Source organism: Oncorhynchus clarkii, chromosome 21, assembly GCF_045791955.1.
Source record: "Oncorhynchus clarkii lewisi isolate Uvic-CL-2024 chromosome 21, UVic_Ocla_1.0, whole genome shotgun sequence".
In the NCBI taxonomy this organism is placed as follows: Eukaryota; Metazoa; Chordata; class Actinopteri; order Salmoniformes; family Salmonidae; genus Oncorhynchus; species Oncorhynchus clarkii.
The window spans coordinates 43,670,306-43,690,074 of record NC_092167.1 but is presented as its reverse complement, the minus strand read 5'-3'; the positions used below and the strand labels follow the sequence as shown (position 1 = coordinate 43,690,074).

The 19,769-nt window shown below is 46.2% G+C and overlaps 1 protein-coding gene across 9 annotated transcripts in view; it reads right to left on the bottom strand.

Annotated features, from left to right (window-relative positions):
* Positions 1-19,769, bottom strand: part of LOC139379084 (actin binding LIM protein family, member 2) — a 138,690-nt gene that overhangs the window by 83,352 nt on the left and 35,569 nt on the right. For all 9 annotated transcript variants that reach the window (XM_071121872.1, XM_071121873.1, XM_071121879.1 and 6 more), the window contains exon 2: positions 5,903-6,070. In XM_071121872.1, the coding sequence (XP_070977973.1) occupies positions 5,903-6,070 (168 nt within the window). The remainder of the gene's footprint in view (positions 1-5,902; positions 6,071-19,769) is intronic.

Sequence of the window (19,769 nt, the reverse complement as noted above, 5' to 3'; positions counted from 1 at the left end):
TACTCTACTATCCCTAGATACATCCTAAACAACCATATCTACTGTACTATCCCTAGATACAGTATATCCTAAACAACCATATCTACTCTACTATCCCTAGATACAGTATATCCTAACCAACCATATCTACTGTACTATCCCTAGATACAGTATATCCTTAACAACCATATCTACTCTACTATCCCTAGATACAGTATATCCTAACCAACCATATCTACTGTACTATCCCTAGATACAGTATATCCTAACCAACCATATCTACTGTACTATCCCTAGATACAGTATATCCTAACCAACCATATCTACTGTACTATCCCTAGATACATCCTAAACAACCATATCTACTGTACTATCCCTAGATACAGTATATCCTAACCAACCATATCTACTGTACTATCCCTAGATACATCCTAAACAACCATATCTACTGTACTATCCCTAGATACAGTATATCCTAAACAACCATATCTACTGTACTATCCCTAGATACATCCTAAACAACCATATCTACTGTACTATCCCTAGATACAGTATATCCTAAACAACCATATCTACTCTACTATCCCTAGATACAGTATATCCTAAACAACCATATCTACTGTACTATCCCTAGATACAGTATATCCTAACCAACCATATCTACTGTACTATCCCTAGATACAGTATATCCTTAACAACCATATCTACTGTACTATCCCTAGATACAGTATATCCTAACCAACCATATCTACTGTACTATCCCTAGATACATCCCAAACAACCATATCTACTGTACTATCCCTAGATACATCCCAAACAACCATATCTACTGTACTATCCCTAGATACAGTATATCCTAAACAACCATATCCCTAGCTATGACTACATTCCATTCCAATCTAACTCTGGAACATACACTAGACCCCTAGTGGACCTGCTCCTGGGCTACAGGGTAGAGGGGTGGGCGTTGGTGGTATGTGTGCGTGGGGTGAGGTCACTATCCCATCCCTGAGTGACGAAAAAAAGCCCTCGAGCTACGAAGGTTCTGGTTCAAGAACGAGAGAACAGAGAGAGGCCAAGAGAAAACACCCCGTTGAGAACATCTAAAACAGCTGCTATTGTCCGCCCCCCCCCCCCAAGGCCCCCACACTGTCAAATAGACCCCGGCACATGGTTATTCGTGTATATTTACTGTCCAACCCCAACACTTCTATGAAGGAACCTATTTTGATAGGTTAATAATGACACTGATAGCTGATATCGCTAACAGTTGTTTCCCTTTATCTTGCAGCATATACCCTATGCATTTTCCCATCTGTGTGCATGAAGTTCATATGCCTCTTAGCTTGTATCGTGAGATTGGGCGTGTCCACAGTTTTGCTGGCAGTAGTCAATTCTCCCTTGTGTGAAAATGCTTATGTGATGTTATCATTCTCCATGAGTGCAAAAACAGGGCAGGGATAAACATCTGCTCAATGTTCTGCCAGAAAACCATCTCAGTGTATCTTTCATTTTGGACATACTGTGCTTGATTCACTAACTAACTAATTCATCTGGTGTCAGAAATTCAGACATAAGTGGACACTATGGAGGTCAAACATCAACAAAAACACCACCCATAGCATGTTGCTAATTAGCAACACTTGATAGCATTCCAAGCATAATCGTTAATTAGTTTGCGAAAAGCAGCATGATTAAATAGCACAGGGCTATATCTGAGGCTCTGTTTTATGTTAGCGCTGATGCTATCAGACGATCAGAGCCACTGAGGGGGTTACATTAAATGAACACCCTTGTGTAGCATAGCGCTAATTACAACTAGCTAGCGAAACGCTTATGGTTTCCCCTTCAGAACTGGCACCGTTAACCGTCTGGCTAACACCCATACTCGCTCTAATTGGTGATAAGAAGACAGGGAGGTTATACTTGATATGGTTGATTCTCTTCCAGATCATGAGGAAGGTTGGATGTTTTTCTGATACAGCCAACCCTGTCGCTGTCGGCCTAAGACTGGAGCCTGAGGTAGGAAGTTGTTTCTGACTACTGACTGACACAGGGTCAGATTTCTTTTTATCCATCTAATGGATTGGAGGTAGGGTCACCTACTGTATTCCTAGATCTGGACTTCAGAGTAACTTTTACCTCAAGCTCTGTAGTCCAGTCAGTCCACATCTGGAAGTGTTTTTGTCAAAATGGGCCCCCATCATCCCTTATGATACATGACAAATTCTGGCAGTATAAATTGGACAACTATATGGAAATTGCATTCCTGCTGTGGAATTCTGGGAAGGGCAACATAAGACTTCCTGTTAAGGGGGGTGGGTGAGGTAGGTTCGTCCCTGTATACCCTATATAGACTCTAGGGTGTTGGGTTAGGGGTTAGGGTGTGGAAAGACCCCCAACGGTGCCTCTCCCTGTCAGTGTTCAGTCTAAGGGGTATTAATAGCCCCGTGTATAAAAATGCCTGACATTTTGTTAACTAGCCTCACACTTCCTAATTAACCCACCTCCTCACACTCCTTAGACCTGGGGTAACATGACATGTGTTTAACCCACCTCCTCACACTCCTCAGACCTGGGGGAACATGACATGTGTTTAACCCACCTCCTCACACTCCTCAGACCTGGGGGAACATGACCTGTGTTTCCTATTGGAAACCACATTGGCAAATACATAAAACATGTATACATACTGTATTTCAGGCATAAACCGAAATAAAAAGTAGGGGAGTATTAAACACTGTATTCAAATCCCAAAGAAAAGTATGTCAAATCTGCTGGTGCAAGTGTCAGAATCGTTAGTGAGTGCATAATCATCACACTTAGCAGAATGCCCCTTGGGACAGACTTAATGGCTCCCTATGAATCACAAAACCACTCAGAAAGGGATAAACACTTCAACATGGAGAGGATAATCTCTTCAGACAGTATCACTCACATCCCACTGGGCAAAAACTGGTTGAATCAACATTATTTCCACGTCATTTCAACCAAAACAAGTCAATAGGCTGATGTTGAATCAACATGGGAAACTGATTAGATTTGAAAAAAGTCATCAACGTCAGGGAATGTAGTATTTTTTCCACATTGAATTCACAATAGTTGACAACTCAACCAAATGTTAACGCAAACGAGATGTTAAACAGATATCTGGTGCCCTGTTCTCTCCTCCCTCGTTCCTACAGAACAGGATGAATGCCCTGTTCTCTCCTCCCTCGTTCCTAGAGGAGAGGATTAGCCCTGCTCTCTCCTCCCTCGTTCCTAGAGGAGAGGATGAATGCCCTGTTCCCTCCTCCCTCGTTCCTAGAGGAGAGGATGAATGCCCTGTTCTCTCCTCCCTCGTTCCTAGAGGAGAGGATGAATGCCCTGTTCCCTCCTCCCTCGTTCCTAGAGGAGAGGATTAATGCCCTGTTCTCTCCTCCCTCGTTCCTAGAGGAGAGGATGAATGCCCTGTTCCCTCCTCCCTCGTTCCTAGAGGAGAGGATGAATGCCCTGTTCTCTCCTCCCTCGTTTCTACAGAACAGGATGAATGCCCTGTTCTCTCCTCCCTCGTTCCTAGAGGAGAGGATGAATGCCCTGTTCCCTCCTCCCTCGTTCCTAGAGGAGAGGATGAATGCCCTGTTCCCTCCTCCCTCGTTCCTACAGAACAGGATGAATGCCCTGTTCTCTCCTCCCTCGTTCCTAGAGGAGAGGATGAATGCCCTGTTCCCTCCTCCCTCGTTCCTAGAGGAGAGGATGAATGCCCTGTTCTCCCCTCCCTCGTTCCTACAGAACAGGATGAATGCCCTGTTCTCTCCTCCCTCATTCCTAGAGGAGAGGATGAATGCCCTGTTCTCCTCTCCCTCGTTCCTACAGAACAGGATGAATGCCCTGTTCTCTCCTCCCTCGTTCCTAGAGGAGAGGATGAATGCCCTGTTCCCTCCTCCCTCGTTCCTAGAGGAGAGGATGAATGCCCTGTTCCCTCCTCCCTCGTTCCTAGAGGAGAGGATGAATGCCCTGTTCTCTCCTCCCTCGTTCCTAGAGGAGAGGATGAATGCCCTGTTCTTTCCTCCCTCGTTTCTAGAGGAGAGGATAAATGCCCTGTTTTCTCCTCCCTCGTTCCTAGAGGAGAGGATGAATGCCCTGTTCCCTCCTCCCTTGTTCCTAGAGGAGAGGATGAATGCCCTGTTCCCTCCTCCCTCGTTCCTAGAGGAGAGGATGAATGCCCTGTTCCCTTCTCCCTCGTTCCTAGAGGAGAGGATGAATGTCCTGTTCCCTCCTCCCTCATTCCTAGAGGAGAGGATGAATGCCCTGTTCCCTCCTACCTCGTTCCTAGAGGAGAGGATGAATGCCCTGTTCTCTCCTCCCTCATTCCTAGAGGAGAGGATGAATGCCCTGTTCTCCTCACCCTCGTTCCTACAGAACAGGATGAATGCCCTGTTCTCTCCTCCCTCGTTCCTAGAGGAGAGGATGAATGCCCTGTTCCCTCCTCCCTCGTTCCTAGAGGAGAGGATGAATGCCCTGTTCCCTCCTCCCTCATTCCTAGAGGAGAGGATGAATGCCCTGTTCTCTCCTCCCTCGTTCCTAGAGGAGAGGATGAATGCCCTGTTCTTTCCTCCCTCGTTCCTAGAGGAGAGGATAAATGCCCTGTTTTCTCCTCCCACGTTCCTAGAGGAGAGGATGAATGCCCTGTTCCCTCCTCCCTCGTTCCTAGAGGAGAGGATGAATGCCCTGTTCTCTCCTCCCTCGTTCCTAGAGGAGAGGATGAATGCCCTGTTCTCTCCTCCCTCGTTCCTAGAGGAGAGGATGAATGCCCTGTTCCCTCCTCCCTCGTTCCTAGAGGAGAGGATGAATGCCCGGGCGGTGTCCAGTGGCGTTACACACTGATGTAAGAATAAATAAATGCCCTGTTCTCCTCACCCTCGTTCCTACAGAACAGGATGAATGCCCTGTTCTCTCCTCCCTCGTTCCTAGAGGAGAGGATGAATGCCCTGTTCCCTCCTCCCTCGTTCCTAGAGGAGAGGATGAATGCCCTGTTCCCTCCTCCCTCGTTCCTAGAGGAGAGGATGAATGCCCTGTTCCCTCCTCCCTCGTTCCTAGAGGAGAGGATGAATGCCCTGTTCCCTTCTCCCTCGTTCCTAGAGGAGAGGATGAATGTCCTGTTCCCTCCTCCCTCATTCCTAGAGGAGAGGATGAATGCCCTGTTCCCTCCTACCTCGTTCCTAGAGGAGAGGATGAATGCCCTGTTCTCTCCTCCCTCATTCCTAGAGGAGAGGATGAATGCCCTGTTCTCCTCACCCTCGTTCCTACAGAACAGGATGAATGCCCTGTTCCCTCCTCCCTCGTTCCTAGAGGAGAGGATGAATGCCCGGGCGGTGTCCAGTGGCGTTACACACTGATGTAAGAATAAACGCGATAAAATGCAGGAAGCGCCCGACATTGTCCCGACCCTTGTCGTTTCCTAGCAACACTGCCTGTGTTCATAACAACATTCAAGCCCCTAGTAAAAGACAGCGGCCTTACAGAGTGCAATGGAGGTGACAGATAGAGGAGGAGAACAGCAGGAGGGAGGGGATGTGCTGAATATGAGATCACATCACCCGGCTCTTCAGCCACTCACTCACTCACACACAAACACACACTAAAGAGACAAAACAGGAAGCCCAGACCCTGCTTGTCTATGATTGCTTTGACCTGCCCCATCTGCCCTGTTTCCTATGGTAGTGTTCTGGTGAAGGAGATATGGTGTTCTGGTGAAGGTGATATGGTGTTCTGGTGAAAGAGATATGGTAGTGTGTGTGTGTGTCTATTGCCATAGAGGAAATCCAGTAGCTAGTGGAAATGCTCACAGTAACTTTTCAGCAGCCTTCGTGTCCCTGTATCTGGTGAGATGTATTGACTAGACCATAAGAGGTCAGGGGTTAGGGGTCAAGGTTGAACTTACCTTTGCAGACGAAGCACTTGATGTGGAAGTGTTTGTTCTGCACGCGCAGCACCTCTCCCTTGCAGGCCTTGCCACAGTTCTGACAGGGGACAGAGCTGCTGCCGCCGATGCCCTGCTTCCCCTGCTTCCCCTGCTCCAGAGGGCTGTGGACAGCCTGCTGGTGAAATACTGAAACACACAGAGAGACACAGAGAGGTTAGATATGCATAGAACACACGCACACACACACACACATGCATTTGGAGAGTCACGTGTAGAAACACATGCTCAGTCATAAACCAAAAACATTCATGACTCATAAAAAAACAAATGCACATTTGCATACTCATACATATGCACCCGTACGCACACAGGCGCACACACACGCGCACACATACACACAAACGCACAGAAACTGATTACAAAAGCATGTTGGAATCTTCAAATAGATCGAAGGCCTGCACATGGTATGCACTGTTCTAAATATGCCCAGTATGTGTAGTGGGAAAGATATGACCAGATAATCAGTACATCAAGTGACAGACAGACAGACAGACAGACAGACAGACAGACAGACAGACAGACAGACAGAGAGAGTTGCTTTCGCTGAGGATAAAGAGCTTCTCTTCAGCCTACTTCAGCTTGTGATATCATGCAGATCAACACAAATGATCACAAACAGATTTATTATGGAAAATGTATCAACTCATCAATTAGTCTTCCAGTGACAAACACAGACACCAACCTGATAACTTCCTCTAATTCAGGGTGTAGGACATTGGTTAACTTGTTTCAGCAGCTCTCCCTTCTCCATTTATTGTGACACAAAACACTTATACTTATCCATGTACGTCATCATCACCCCTTTAATACAGACAACAAATCAGACAAATAGTGGCGCTTAGTTTCCCTGCCCCCCCCCCCTCTCTCTATCTCTCCCTGCCTCTCTCTCTCTCTCTCCCTCTCTCTCCCTGCCTCTCTCTCTCTCTCTCTCTCTCTCTCCCTGCTTCTCTCTCTCTCTCCCTGCCTCTCTCTCTCTCTCTCTCACTCTCTCCCTCTCTCTCCCTGCCTCTCTCTCTCTCTCTCTCCCTGCCTCTCTCTCTGCCTCTCTCTCTCTCTCTCCCTGCCTCTCTCCCTCTCTCTCTCTCTCTCCCTGCCTCTCTCTCTCTCTCTCTCTCTATCTCTCCCTGCCTCTCTCTCTCTCTCTCTGCCTCTCTCTCTCTCTCTCTCTCTCCCTCTCTCTCCCTGCCTCTCTCTCTCTCTCTCTCCCTGCCTCTCTCTCTGCCTCTCTCTCTCTCTCTCCCTGCCTCTCTCCCTCTCTCTCTCTCTCTCTCCCTGCCTCTCTCTCTCTCTCTCTCTCTCTATCTCTCCCTGCCTCTCTCTCTCTCTCTCTGCCTCTCTCTCTCTCTCTCCCTGCCTCTCTCTCAGCCTCTCTCTCTCTCTCCCTGCCTCTCTCCCTCTCTCTCTCTCTCTCCCTGCCTCTCTCTCTCTCTCTCTCTCTCTCTCCATGTCTCTCTCTCTCTCTCTCTCTCCCTGTCTCTCTCTCTCTCTCTCTCCTTGCCTCTCTCTCTCTCTCTCCCTGCCTCTCTCTCTCTCTCTCTGCCTCTCTCCCTCTCTCTCTCTCTCCCTGCCTCTCTCGCTCTCTCTCTCTCTCTCTCCCTGCCTCTCTCTCTCTCTCTGCCTCTCTCTCTCTCTCGCTCTCTCTCTCTCTCTCTCTCTCTCTCCCTGCCTCTCTCTCTCTCTCTCTCCCTGCCTCTCTCTCTCTCTCTCTGTCTCTCTCTCTCTCTCTCTCTGTCTCTCCCCCTCTCTCTCTCTCTCTCTTTCCTCCCTCCCTCTCTCTCTCTCTCTGTCTCTCTCTCTGTCTCTCTCTCTCTCTCCCTGCCTCTCTCTCTCTCTCTCTCCCTGCCTCTCTCTCTGCCTCTCTCTCTCTCTCTCCCTGCCTCTCTCCCTCTCTCTCTCTCTCTCCCTGCCTCTCTCTCTCTCTCTCTCTCTATCTCTCCCTGCCTCTCTCTCTCTCTCTCTGCCTCTCTCTCTCTCTCACTCTCTCCCTCTCTCTCCCTGCCTCTCTCTCTCTCTCTCTCCCTGCCTCTCTCTCTGCCTCTCTCTCTCTCTCTCCCTGCCTCTCTCTCTCTCTCCCTGCCTCTCTCTCTCTCTCTCTCTATCTCTCCCTGCCTCTCTCTCTCTCTCTCTCTGCCTCTCTCTCTCTCTCTCTCTCTCCCTCTCTCTCCCTGCCTCTCTCTCTCTCTCTCTCCCTGCCTCTCTCTCTACCTCTCTCTCTCTCTCTCCCTGCCTCTCTCCCTCTCTCTCTCTCTCTCTCCCTGCCTCTCTCTCTCTCTCTCTCTCTCTATCTCTCCCTGCCTCTCTCTCTCTCTCTCTGCCTCTCTCTCTCTCTCTCCCTGCCTCTCTCTCAGCCTCTCTCTCTCTCTCCCTGCCTCTCTCCCTCTCTCTCTCTCTCTCCCTGCCTCTCTCTCTCTCTCTCTCTCTCTCCATCTCTCTCTCTCTCTCTCTCCCTGTCTCTCTCTCTCTCTCTCCTTGCCTCTCTCTCTCTCTCTCCCTGCCTCTCTCTCTCTCTGCCTCTCTCCCTCTCTCTCTCTCTCTCTCCCTGCCTCTCTCGCTCTCTCTCTCTCTCTCTCCCTGCCTCTCTCTCTCTCTCTCTGCCTCTCTCTCTCTCTCTCTCGCTCTCTCTCTCTCTCTCTCTCTCTCTCCCTGCCTCTCTCTCTCTCTCTCCCTGCCTCTCTCTCTCTCTCTCTCTCTCTCTGTCTCTCTCTCTCTCTCTGTCTCTCCTCCCTCTCTCTCTCTCTCTCTTTCCTCCCTCCCTCTCTCTCTCTCTCTCTCTCTGTCTCTCTCTCTGTCTCTCTCTCTATCTCTCTGTCTCTCTCTGTCTCTCTCTGTCTCTCTCTCTCTCTCTCTCTTTCCTTTCTCTCTCTCTCTCTTTCCTTTCTCTCTCTCTCTCCATCTCTCTCTCTCTCTCAAACACGTCTGCGTTCGATGAACCGGTTCTGTTTTGGACACCATGGTTACCATAATTGGAGTTGAAAAGAAGGGGAGTTTGTCAAAATGGATTCAAAGACAAACAAAACAATGGCATTCAGCTAGGCAGAGCAAATGCACTAGTGTTTACCCAAGAACCAGTTTCAGCTTCAGTGTCCATCCATCCATTCATTAATTCATTCATCCATTCACTTTGGAGTTTATCCTCTCCGTTCTTCGTCTGCCAACACTCCCGTTGGGAACTTGAGAAATGTCCATGTTTAGCATCCACTTAGGCCCAAATTAGATGGAGCATTAGTCCCAAATGGCACCCTAATCCCTATGTGGTGCACTACTTTTGACCAGGTCCCATAGGGTTCTGGTCCAAAGTAGTGCATAGTGCACGACACAGGGATTAGGGTGCCATTTGGGACGCAGTCCCAAAGGCATGATAGGCACTGTACAACCTGTCCCTCTGTCTGTGGGCTGTAGGTAGCCAACTCTGGACATGGTAAATGACAACTGAAGACAGGAAAATACACCTTCAACACCGTTTATTAACCCCTGGAGGTCGCGGGACTCTCGGTCATATCTGGAAGATCCAGACTTAGAGGTGGAGCAATGAATTCTGATTCTGGGAATGTTTAAAGGGCATCTGGTGAGGTAAAAAACACACAAAAAAATGATGTTTTATAGAGTAAGCGGAAGAGCGGTTCAAAAACAGGGAGAGGTGAGTGTGTGAGATAGTCTGAGACGGTCACGCCCTGACCTGAGTTATCTTTGTTTTCTTTATTATTTTGGTTAGGTCAGGGTGTGACGAGGGGGGTATAGGTGTTTTTGTCCTGTCTAGGGTTTTTCTATGTTTATGGGGTTTTTCTGGTCTAAGTGTTTATATGGCTATGGTTGCCTAAATTGGTTCTCAATCTGAGGCAGCTATTTATCATTGTCTCTGATTGGGGACCATATTTAGGTAGCCATATGCCTTGAATAGTTTGTGGGTTATTGTCTATGTGTAGTTGCATGTCAGCACTAGTTGTTTATAGCGTCACGGTCGTTAATTTTTGTTGTTTTTGGTTAGTTTGTTTAAGTGTTCTTTGTGTTTTTTGTTAATAAGAATGTATTCTAATCACGCTGCGCCTTGGTCTCATCGTTACGACGAACGTGACAGAGACAAACAGGTCCTCATGAATTTACAAAGAAACATAGATTTTCACCTCCCACAAGGCTGGAGGTGTGGTGCTGGTTTCTCATATTTCATGTTCCAAATTCATTGTCTTTGAATAAGGTTATGGCCAAGCAGAGTGGCCCTAAAATCTGCTTTATATTAAAATCCAGATTTCCAGATGACCAGATCAATTGCAATTTTATGGAGGAATCCATCTCTTTCATGAAAGTACAACAGGCATAAAATATAATCCAAATATCGAAGATATTCATCTCTATGACGATATTCTAACAATCTGACACATTAGAAGCCCGCTGCTTGTCAATGAGAAGCAGAAGTCTTTCTTAGTGTAGTTTAAGCTACCAGTCTTCAGCATGTGAGTTTGCTGCTTCCAATAAGGCCAAGAATTTGGGGGAAGTGAAGTCATGTGTCCTTATAAAATGGTCTGGGGCACTTCAAAAGGGCCTGAGTTGATTGTAACCATGTGGCACAGCCATGGTCCAGTCGAGACTATTCTATTGGAGGAAATGGGGGTCTGTCTCTGTCCCTCTCTCTCACACTCACTCACTCACTCACTCACTCACTCAGCCGGACCAGCATGCACTGCTCCTGGCACGCACCTGTTGAGGGGATCCTGTGTCGTTCACTTCCTGTCAGGACAATAAATAAGGCTTGGGGTGATGGAGGGGTCCAAGATGATTTGTTAACCAGATGTTCCTATAGGGGGCAGCATCTATTGTAAGGGGTACAGTAGCAGTTTAGGCCTAAAGTAGATACACTATGAAGAGAACTCAACCACTGAAGGAGTGCTCTTGACACACAAAGAATACAATGTGCTATGAAGAGCCTCCACTCTGTGTGCCCATCCCATAACTCTCTCTCTCTTTCTCTCCCTCGCTCCTTTTTTTCTACCTATCTTTCTCCAGAGCCCAGCGAATGGATGTTCAGGCAGTGTAGGCCTGGGCCACAGATGACCTGTTCATCAATCACCTTGCTCTCACTCTGCTTCGTCGCTGACCGTCACAAACCCACAGTGCCGCTCTCCCACAGCCAGAGAACAATCTGAGCTATGAACCACTAAAGACCATGGGGCCCTGCCATCTAGGTCCACACACACACACAGGCAGGCATTTTTTCTTAGGTTAGTCGATAGTATGTCAGCAGTCAGTGTGGTCCAGATGGGTGGCCATCTTGGATTCCTCTTCCAGGACTCATGCTCCCCCGCCTAAAAATAGCCTGTTCCCTTAACCCACGGGGATTCCATGGTGCTCTGCAACATTCCAGGCAGGGTCCATCTGCGGGGCTGGCGGGGGTGGGAGATTAGAATGCTCGGGTTACTACCACCGCAGGGGTGTTTTCTGGTGGACAACACATTTGACCTTGGGATGTTGGCTATCGCAAACCTCAAAGAGGATTTAGATCCTCTTCACTTAGGAATTATTTATTCTAACATGGATATTGACATCAGGGAGCCAGCCGGAGCCAGAAATGTCCAGAAAAGCTGGCATGTGCAGCAGCTAGGATAGAGACAAGTGGCAGAATGCCAAAATGGCAGAGAGAGAGAGAGTTGCTGAAGCTGAGGATGAAGAGCTTCTCTTCAGCTTGTGATATCATGCAGATCAACACAAATGATCACAATCAGATGTATTTATTTATTATTATTTTTATATTTTACCCATTTTTTTCTCCCCAATTTTGTGGTATCCAATTGGTAGTTACAGTCTTGTCTCCCGTTTGGACTCGGGATTTGGACGAGAGCCATGCGTCCCCCTGAAACACAACCCAACCAAGCCACACTGCTTCTTGACACAATGCCCGCTTAACCCGGAAGCCAGCCGCACTAATGTGTCGGAGGAAACACCGTACACCTGGCGACCGTGTTTGCGTGCATTACGCCCGGCCCGCCACAGGAGTCACTAGTGCGCGATGGGACAAGGACATCCCTGCCGGCCAAGCCCTCCCCTAACCCGGATGACACTGGGCCAATTGTGCGCCGCCCCATGGGTCTCCCCGTCGCGGCCGGCTGTGACAGAGCCTGGACTCGAACCCAGAAACTCTATTGGCACAGCTAGCACTGCGATGCAGAGCCTTAGACCACTGCACCACTCGGGAAGCCTTCACAATCAGATTTAAAATGGAAAATGTATAATGTAAAAACTACAACTCAGGTTATGTGAGGTGACTCTGTCTTACAACCTCCCCATTGGCGGATTCCAGAAAGGTTGTCACAAGAGCAATGCAGGCTCACAGATACACTTGTGCTGTCATGCCTGGCACTCAAGAGAATCCAAGATGGCGTAGCAGTCAGACGTCTTTGTCTTTGTCCTGTCGTGTCCCTTGTATGTATCTTTTTATATATTTTTCTTTGCATATCTTTAAAAAAAAATGTTCCTAAACCTCAACTTCTAAATACTCTCCTGCAACCCGCCTCACCCAATGTGGCGTGGATCAGTTTTTGACTACTCCTGGCTAGCGTTTCCATCCCGGAGCAAGCACCAATTAGCCTGAAACTACCACCGAAGCCCACTCCTGGGCTACATATATCCGGACCCCTTCTACTGCCGGTACGGGGCACGGAACCCCGCCGATGCTCTACGACTGGAATACCGACATAATCTGCCCGAGGATTCCAACAGGCACAACGTCCGCTGAAGGCCCATTCTGCTAACCGCGGCCTGCTAGCTACCTAGAGCTACTTGGAACCCTACTAATCCACGACAGGTTTATCGACGTCACCGCACGAAGAGTAAAAAACAGACTTACCTCCATCGCGACATCCCCAAAGGCCCTTCTGCTAACTTGCTAGCCCCGGTCTGCTAACTGCTAGCTTGCTTGCCCCGGTCTGCTAACTGCTAGCTTGCTAGCCCCGGTCTGCTAACTGCTAGCTTGTTAGCCCCGGCCTACTAACTGCTAGCTTGTTAGCACCGGCCTGCTAACTGTCTGAATCGCCGTGTCCCCAACCAGCCCAACCACTCACTGGACGCTTATGTTCAATTGGCTATGCATTCCTCTCTCTAATATCAATATGCCTCATCCATTACTGTTCTGGTTAGTGATTACCGTCTTATTTCTCTGTAGAGCCTCTAGCCCTGCTCAATATGCCTTAACCAACAATGCTGTTTCACCTCCTACATATGCGATGACATCACCTGGTTAAAACGTCTCTAGAGACTATATCTCTCTCATCATTACTCAATGCCTAGGTTTACCTCCAATGTACTCACATCCTACCTTACCTTTGTCTGTACACTATGCCTTGAATCTATGCTATCATTCCCAGAAACCTGCTCCTTTTACTCTCTGTTTCCGAACGTAAAAGACGGCCAGTTCATGTAGCCTTTAGCCGTACCCTTATCCTACTCCTCCTCTGTTCCTCTGGTGATGTTGAGGTTAATCCAGGTCCTGCAGTGCCTAGCTCCACTCCCACTCCCCAGGTGCTATCATTTGTTGATTTCTGTAACTGTAAAAGCCTTGGTTTCATGCATGTTAACATTAGAAGCCAACTCCCTAAATTTGTTTTACTCACTTCTTTAGCACACTCTGCCAACCCGGATGTCTTAGCCGTGTCTGAATCCTGGCTTAGGAAAACCACCAAAAACTCTGAAATCTCCATCCCTAACTATAAAATGTTCCGCCAAGATAGAACTGCCAAAGGGGGTGGTGCAATCTACTGCAAAGATAGCCTGCAGAGTTCTGTCTTACTATCCAGGTCTGTACCCAAACAATTCGAGCATCTACTTCTAAAAATTCACCTTCACCAAGTCTCTCACTGTTGCCGCTTGCTATAGACCACCATATGTGAATTGATTGCCCCCCATCTATCTTCTGAGCTTGTGCTACTAGGTGACCTAAACTGGGACATGCTTAACACCCCGGCCATCCTACAATCTAAGCTTGATGCCCTCAATCTCACAAAAAAATATCAATGAACCTACCAGGTACAACCTCAAATCCGTAAACACGGGCACCCTCATAGATATCATCCTAACTAACTCGCCCTCCAAATACACCTCTGCCGTTTTCAATCAAGATCTCAGTGATCACTGCCTCATTGTCTGCATCCGTAATGGGTCTGACACCAAACGAACACCTCTCACCACTGTCAAACGATCCCTAAAACACTTCTGCGAGCAGGTCTTTCTAAACGCCTTGGCCGGGGTATCCTGGAATAACATTGACCTCATCCTGTCAGTAGAGGATGCCTGGTTTTCTTTAAAAGCGCCTTCCTCACCATCTTAAATAAGCATGCCCCATTCAATTTTAAAAAAACTAGGAACAGATATAGTCCTTGGTTCACTCCAGACCTGTCTGCCCTTGACCAGCACAAAAACATCCTGTGGCATTCTGCATTACCATCGAATAGCCCCCGTGATATGCAACTTTTCAGGGAAGTTAGGAACAAATATACACAGGCAGTTAGGAAAGCTAAGGCTAGCTTTTTCAAACAGAAATTTGCATCCTGTAGTACTCACTCAAAAAAGTTCTGGGACAATGTAAAGTCCATGGAGAATAAGAGCACCTCCTCCCAGCTGCCCACTGCTCTGAGGCTAGGAAACTGTTACGTCCGTCATCAATTGAATGAGATCAAAGCGCAGCGTAGAAAGTGTTCATCGTACTTTATTAAATGAACACCAAAAAACAACAAAATATAAACGAATGTAAAGCTCTGTAGTGCTAAACAGCAACTATACAAAGACAAGATCCCACAACATAGGGTGGAAAACAGGCTGCCCAGACACAATGATAGACAGCTGCCTCTGATTGAGAATCATACCCGGCCAACAAAGAAATAGAAAACTAGAATGCCCAACCAAATCACACCCTGACCTAACCAAATAGAGAAATAAAAAGGCTCTCTAAGGTCAGGTTGTGACAGAAACACTGTCACCACCTCTATAATTGAGAATTTCAATAAGCATTTCTCTACAGCTGGCCATGCTTTCCACCTGGCTACCCCTACCCCGGCCAATTGCCCGGCACCCTCCAAAGCAACCCGCCAAAGCCCCCACCATTTCTCTTTCACCCAAATCCAGATAGCTGATGTTCTGAAAGACATCAGCCGGGCTAGACAATCTGGACCCTCTCTTTCTAAAATGATCTGCCGAAATTGCAAAATTGTTGCAACCCCTATTACTAGCCGGTTCAACCTCTCTTTCGTATCGTCTGAGATTCCCAAACATTGAAAAGCTGGTCATCCCCCTCTTCAAAGGGGGTGACACTCTAGACCCAAACTGCTACAGACCAATATCTATCCTACCCTGTCTTTCTAAGGTCTTCAAAAGATCTTGGCCAAATTAATTACTTAAAAATCATACAATGTGATTTTCTGGATTTTTGTTTTAGATTCCGTCTCTCACAGTTGAAGTGTACCTATGATAAAAAATTACAGACCTCTACATGCTTTGTAAGTAGGAAAACCTGCAAAATAGGCAGTGTATCAAATACTTGTTCTCCCCACTGTATCTACCTCATCCCCATGCTGTATTTGTGTATTTATCTGGCTCCTTTGCACCCCTGTTTCTCTACTTGCACTTTAATCTTCTGCACATCTACCATTCCAGTGTTTAGTTGCTATATTGTAATTACTTCGCCACCATGGCCTATTTATTGCCTTAACTCCCATATCTTACCTCATTTGCACTCACTGTATATAGACTTTTTTTGTTTTCTTTTTTCTACTGTATTATTGACTGTATGTTTTGCTTATTCCATGTGTAACTGTGTTGTTGTATGTGTCACACTGCTTTGCTTTATCTTGGCCAGGTCCAGGTGCAAACGAAAACTTGTTCTCAACTAGCCCACCTGGTTAAATAAAGGTGTTCTCAACTAGCCCACCTGGTTAAATAAAGGTGTTCTCAACTAGCCCACCTGGTTAAATAAAGGTGTTCTCAACTAGCCTACCTGGTTAAATAAAGGTGTTCTCAACTAGCCTACCTGGTTAAATAAAGGTGTTCTCAACTAGCCTACCTGGTTAAATAAAGGTGTTCTCAACTAGCCTACCTGGTTAAATAAAGGTGAAATAAAACATTTAAAAATCTGACATGCATTTGACCTATGACCTATAACCTCAAGGTCAAATACCACAGAGAGTTTTGGTCTCTGACCTTGCATGGAAATGAACCCTAGAACGAATTCCTTTTAAAGGTAGGTCATACTGAAATCACCATAGACAAAGCAAGAGTGAGAGACAATGTGAAAGAGATCGCTAAGAGGATAGGGTCTCTAGGAAAGAGTCTCATACAAATTCTTCTAAATCCAATATTTCTCAATATTAGTTTTGTTTCAGACCTTTTGATTCCCACCCTGCACATGGAAGATAAACTTTGACATTAATGTGAAGTCATGTGTTGCTGCAACATCCAGCAGGTGTTTCTAGAAGAAGAAAAAAATGTGCGTGTCAGATTACAATTTGGAAGGACATCAAATGTTGATGCCCCGAAGCCATTGACTTATAAGTGCCATTCCATCTCACTGTCTCTCTCTCCCTCACCATGTCAAGTTCTCCAATGTCAGCCCGCTCCTCTGCACACTCCACTGGCTTCCAGTCGAAGCTCGTATCCACTACAAGACCATGGTACTTCAGAGGAACTGACCTCCCTACCTTCAGGACATGCTCAAACCCTACACCCCAACCCAAGTACTCCGTTCTGCCACCTGTGGTCTCTTGGCCCTCCCACCCCTATGGGAGGGTAACTGCCACTCAGCCCAGTCCAAGCTCTTCTCTGTCCTGGCATCCCGATGGTGGAACCAGCTTCCCCCTGAATCTAGGACAGCAGAGTCCCTGCCCATCTTCCGAAAACATCTGAAACCCTAAACTCTAATCTTAAATAATCCCAAAGCAACCCCCCCCCCCCCCCCCCCCCCCCGATTGATTATGTATATTTTGTGGTCATAAAGTTAATTTACGAAAAATCTCGATTTAACAAACTATCTGATTAGCTAACATTAGCCAACTCGCTGTACAGTTAGCTTGCTATACAGCATTTTACATTTGTATGAATTATAATTCATGTTGTTTCATGTTTTAGGGACTCCTGAGCAAACCAGGCTGTCATCTTGTGAAACCCAGTGGGTGTAAACTGAATGTACAATTTTGTGAGCTTGCCTCGCTGTTCGTTAAGACATATTTCAACGTCAATCACTTGTCATTTTTCTTCATTGTAGTCCTGTTAATGTTAACGTTAGAGATTGAAGATATTTGCCAATGCAGGTAACGTAGCTTGAAGAAGAACAGGAGAGCCTCACTCTAGGAGCCCAGATGTAATAATGTAATAACCAAGCTGTCTTAATCAGGGTAACACAGTCTAATAACCAAGCTGTCTTCATCAGGGTAACATAGTCTAATAACCAAGCTGTCTTCATCAGGGTAACAGTCTAATAACCAAGCTGTCTTCATCAGGGTAACATAGTCTAATAACCAAGCTGTCTTCATCAGGGTAACATAGTCTAATAACCAAGCTGTCTTCATCAGGGTAACACAGTCTAATAACCAAGCTGTCTTCATCAGGGTAACATAGTCTAATAACCAAGCTGTCTTCATCAGGGTAACAGTCTAATAACCAAGCTGTCTTCATCAGGGTAACATAGTCTAATAACCAAGCTGTCTTCATCAGGGTAACATAGTCTAATAACCAAGCTGTCTTCATCAGGGTAACATAGTCTAATAACCAAGCTGTCTTCATCAGGGTAACAGTCTAATAACCAAGCTGTCTTCATCAGGGTAACACAGTCTAATAACCAAGCTGTCTTCATCAGGGTAACATAGTCTAATAACCAAGCTGTCTTCATCAGGGTAACAGTCTAATAACCAAGCTGTCTTCATCAGGGTAACATAGTCTAATAACCAAGCTGTCTTCATCAGGGTAACATAGTCTAATAACCAAGCTGTCTTCATCAGGGTAACAGTCTAATAACCAAGCTGTCTTCATCAGGGTAACATAGTCTAATAACCAAGCTGTCTTCATCAGGGTAACAGTCTAATAACCAAGCTGTCTTCATCAGGGTAACATAGTCTAATAACCAAGCTGTCTTCATCAGGATAACAGTCTAATAACCAAGCTGTCTTCATCAGGGTAACAGTCTAATAACCAAGCTGTCTTCATCAGGGTAACAGTCTAATTATCAAGCTGCCTTCATCAGGGTAACAGTCTAATAACCAAGCTGTCTTCATCAGGGTAACAGTCTAATAACCAAGCTGTCTTCATCAGGGTAACATAGTCTAATAACCAAGCTGTCTTCATCAGGGTAACAGTCTAATAACCAAGCTGTCTTCATCAGGGTAACAGTCTAATAACCAAGCTGTCTTCATCAGGGTAACAGTCTAATAACCAAGCTGTCTTCATCAGGGTAACATAGTCTAATAACCAAGCTGTCTTCATCAGGGTAACAGTCTAATAACCAAGCTGTCTTCATCAGGGTAACAGTCTAATAACCAAGCTGTCCTCATCAGGGTAACATAGTCTAATAACCAAGCTGTCTTCATCAGGGTAACAGTCTAATAACCAAGCTGTCTTCATCAGGGTAACAGTCTAATAACCAAGCTGTCTTCATCAGGGTAACAGTCTAATAACCAAGCTGTCTTCATCAGGGTAACATAGTCTAATAACCAAGCTGTCTTCATCAGGGTAACAGTCTAATAACCAAGCTGTCTTCATCAGGGTAACAGTCTAATAACCAAGCTGTCTTCATCAGGGTAACAGTCTAATAACCAAGCTGTCTTCATCAGGGTAACAGTCTAATAACCAAGCTGCCTTCATCAGGGTAACATAGTCTAATAACCAAGCTGCCTTCATCAGGGTAACAGTCTAATAACCAAGCTGTCTTCATCAGGGTAACAGTCTAATAACCAAGCTGTCTTCATCAGGGTAACATAGTTTAATAACCAAGCTGTCTTCATCAGGGTAACATAGTCTAATAACCAAGCTGTCTTCATCAGGGTAACATAGTCTAATAACCAAGCTGTCTTCATCAGGGTAACAGTCTAATAACCAAGCTGTCTTCATCAGGGTAACAGTCTAATTATCAAGCTGCCTTCATCAGGGTAACAGTCTAATAACCAAGCTGTCTTCATCAGGGTAACAGTCTAATAACCAAGCTGTCTTCATCAGGGTAACAGTCTAATAACCAAGCTGTCTTCATCAGGGTAACAGTCTAATAACCAAGCTGTCTTCATTAGGGTAACATAGTCTAATAACCAAGCTGTCTTCATCAGGGTAACAGTCTAATAACCAAGCTGTCTTCATCAGGGTAACAGTCTAATAACCAAGCTGTCTTCATCAGGGTAACAGTCTAATATACCAAGCTGTCTTCATCAGGGTAACAGTCTAATAACCAAGCTGTCTTCATCAGGGTAACAGTCTAATAACCAAGCTGTCTTCATCCGGGTAACAGTCTAATAACCAAGCTGCCTTCATCAGGGTAACATAGTCTAATAACCAAGCTGTCTTCATCAGGGTAACAGTCTAACAACCAAGCTGTCTTCATCAGGGTAACATAGTCTAATAACCAAGCTGTCTTCATCAGGGTAACATAGTCTAATAACCAAGCTGTCTTCATCAGGGTAACAGTCTAATAACCAAGCTGTCTTCATCAGGGTAACACAGTCTAATAACCAAGCTGTCTTCATCAGGGTAACAGTCTAATAACCAAGCTGTCTTCATCAGGGTAACAGTCTAATAACCAAGCTGTCTTCATCAGGGTAACATAGTCTAATAACCAAGCTGTCTTCATCAGGGTAACAGTCTAATAACCAAG